General features: G+C 35.6%; 1 protein-coding gene across 2 annotated transcripts; it reads right to left on the bottom strand.

The window, feature by feature from the left end:
* Nucleotides 1–496: 496 nt before the first annotated feature.
* On the bottom strand, nt 497–1970 carry LOC120182433. Of its 2 annotated transcripts, none has more exons than XM_039187410.1 (2): nt 1538–1970; nt 497–1232 (listed from the first exon to the last, which is right to left on the bottom strand). In XM_039187410.1, the coding sequence occupies exons 1-2, from the start codon at nt 1596–1598 to the stop codon at nt 547–549; spliced, it is 747 nt and encodes a 248-aa protein (XP_039043341.1). In that variant the 5' UTR covers nt 1599–1970; the 3' UTR covers nt 497–546. The 2 variants fall into 2 exon arrangements, with proteins under 2 accessions (XP_039043341.1, XP_039043340.1); XM_039187409.1 differs by having other exon boundaries at nt 497–1236; nt 1542–1970.
* Between the last annotated feature and the right edge of the window lie 743 nt (nt 1971–2713).

Here is a 2713-nt window from a genome sequence, read left to right as displayed (position 1 = left end):
TAAATTCTTAGAATTTTCTATTAAATAAAATTATGTGATTAAATCTGGAATAATAGAATCTGGAATAATAGAATCATAAATAAATTTATATTTGATTTCATAAATTTTCACTAATAGAGACAATTTATAATCGATGGGTACCAATTTTTGGCATTGTGGAGTGTTAATCCTTCCCTAAATGTAACCGACCTCGAATCTATTTTTATTACTAAAAGGAATGAATTTTTTGTTACAAGCAGATCGATTTATCTTTAAATTGATGTTTTATTCAAAACTCTTTTAAAAGATGATTTTTAGGTATTCGACCTACCTAACTCAAAAAGGTCGATGGTGACTCCAAAACATTTTAATAAAAACTATTTATTCAATTACATACTTTTCCGTCAAAAAAATTCATACCCGAACGAAAACCGATTACGACATATCCCTTGAAGGCTGATAACCGAACATCCTGTTTGTAGTTATCTCATAATTAACTAAACTGGGCACAAATTAAGTACTGTAACTAGAAAAGGAGACAAAGAAAGTACCTTGAAGCGAACCTCCTCAACTTTTAAATGAACAAATTAATCGCTTAACAGAGGCCAGAGGGCAACCAGACACTGAAAACTCCGTCGAAGGTTTTGAAAACTGCAGTTGTTGAAGCACGGTTGCCTTTTCTATCCTTCCTTCTATACGTCTGACCAGTTGTTTTAAAGGAAGGCAATCATGCACACACAGATTTTCGAGTTGCAGAATCCCTTGTGGTGCCATCAACATTGGAAAAATATACTCCAAATCATCGCATTCTTTTATGTGGGCTTGTCGTAATTTTGGGAAGCACAAAGAATTAGAACTGATGCTCGATGATATTTCTTCCCCACCGTCTCCCGATTCTGTGACTATTTGCTTCAATTCACCACAATATCTTATCTCAAATTTTTCTAAGAGTGCAAAACTTTGAGCTAGAGAAGTCGAGAAGATTGACTTTAGACTTGGGAAGTCCCAGATCTTTAATTCCTCTAAAGCTTCAAGTCTATCATGTTGGATTGGCAGTTCCCAAATGTGACTCAACTTAGGCAACTTTCGAAGATTTAAGAGCTTTAAAATTCGAGAGCAGACATTTTCTTCTACATTCTGAAATACCACTTTCAGGTTCCCACAGTCTTCAATGCTCACTTCCTCTAGATTTTGTAAGATCTTAGGAACCAACACCTTCTGTCTTTTATCACTCAAGCACTCATCCTTGAGTTTTGAGGTGGACCCAGGACAAAAATTCAGGATTGCACAAAAAAATTCTTATAAATTTTTTTAGGGGTTGCACAATATTAAAGGTGACACTTGTATTAATTAAAAAAAATTAGAAAAATTAACACTAAGTAAACAATTTTGTTGTATAATTTTTTTTTTCTATAAGAATTTAACTGAAATATAGGGATTCTACCTAAAAATCACAAAATATATATATAAAAATACTAAAATAATAACATTTGATCAATGTTCCTCACAATTTGAGGATTACCCGTGCTACCTCTGGCAACCCCTGGGTCCGCCCCCGTTGACACTACCAGAAACTCTATGTTCTCAAGCAATTGAGAAACTAGATTTAGGTCAAACATCTCCGCAATTAAGGATCTGTCTACTTGTAGACGTCTTTTTGTCCCATTACAAATATTAGATCCTGTTATAAGTACTTCGTGTCTTTTTAATTTAGGGAACCGAAAGCCTTATGGAAAACATAAAGAAGATACCGCTAGGGATAGTGTCGTCAAGCTGGTCAAAAAATTTATCTCCTGAAGGATAGCAGTGCTTTCCTCTTCCATGCTGAAGTTCAGCTCTTCTAGATTGGACAATCTTCTAGTCACTGTACGTGGAAATCCACCGGAAAATATACTATCGGCTAGATCCAATATCTTCAGATTTCCAACACTCTTAATTCATCTGTCAATCCCTTGGATACTGGACCACGCGAACAGAAAATCTCAAGCGTCTTTAGATATAACTGCAATGCCCAAGCATTTCGCACCAAGTCTTCCACATCAATGGAGTGGTCCTCTGGATATAAAGCACACCATAAGAAGCATCTCTTGGTAGTCTCCTTTATCAGGTAATCGTAACTCATCTTAAAACACACATAGGCATTTTTTTAATCCTCTCTAATGCACCCGATTTCAATTAATCTACTCCTTTCATGTTTTTTTGGTGCCATTTTCCATCCTTTACGAATCTTAGTACCTTTTAAAGGCCTCGCTACCGTTACAATCGATAAGGGTACCCTTGCATTCTTCTCCAACTTTCTTTGTTTCCTCCACAATATCCCTTGGAACTCTTCCATCAAGCTCAGCTTTCCTTGTGAATACAGCCCATGCTTCATCACCATCCAAAACATCAATCGAAACAGTAGGTTGACATTTCATATCTTTGCATACAGTCATGCTACGTGTTGTCAAAATGATTTTACAACCTTTACTTTTGGCGGTAACACTGAAATATCACCCTGTAGAACTTTAATTATCTGTCAGGTATTCTTTCATCTTTATTTATTAATATAATATTTTTTTAGGAATACGCGCACATGCACCGTGCCTTATACTGATTTGGCGTCACGTAGGATAAGGCACGACCATGCACGGAGTCCCACCGCGCCTTGTGAAACGTGTAAAATCACAGGTGATAGTTTTGTAAATATTTTTAAAATAGTGTCTAATATATAATTAATTTATATTAGGATGAT

This window comes from Hibiscus syriacus, unplaced genomic scaffold (genome assembly GCF_006381635.1).
Source record: "Hibiscus syriacus cultivar Baekdansim isolate YM2019G1 unplaced genomic scaffold, ASM638163v2 tig00112649_pilon, whole genome shotgun sequence".
NCBI classification, from domain to species: domain Eukaryota; kingdom Viridiplantae; phylum Streptophyta; class Magnoliopsida; order Malvales; family Malvaceae; genus Hibiscus; species Hibiscus syriacus.
Note: the sequence above shows the minus strand (reverse complement) of the source record. Positions and strands in the feature narration are given on the sequence as shown.

Coding starts and splice junctions, on each gene's coding strand:
- LOC120182433 (XM_039187410.1), bottom strand. CDS start 1,598: ATGTTTGACCTAAATCTAGTTTCTCAATTGCTTGAGAACATAGAGTTT. Junction 1,233..1,537: donor AGAGTTTCTGGTAGTGTCAA/CGGGGGCGGACC, acceptor GGTCCACCTCAA/AACTCAAGGATGAGTGCTTG.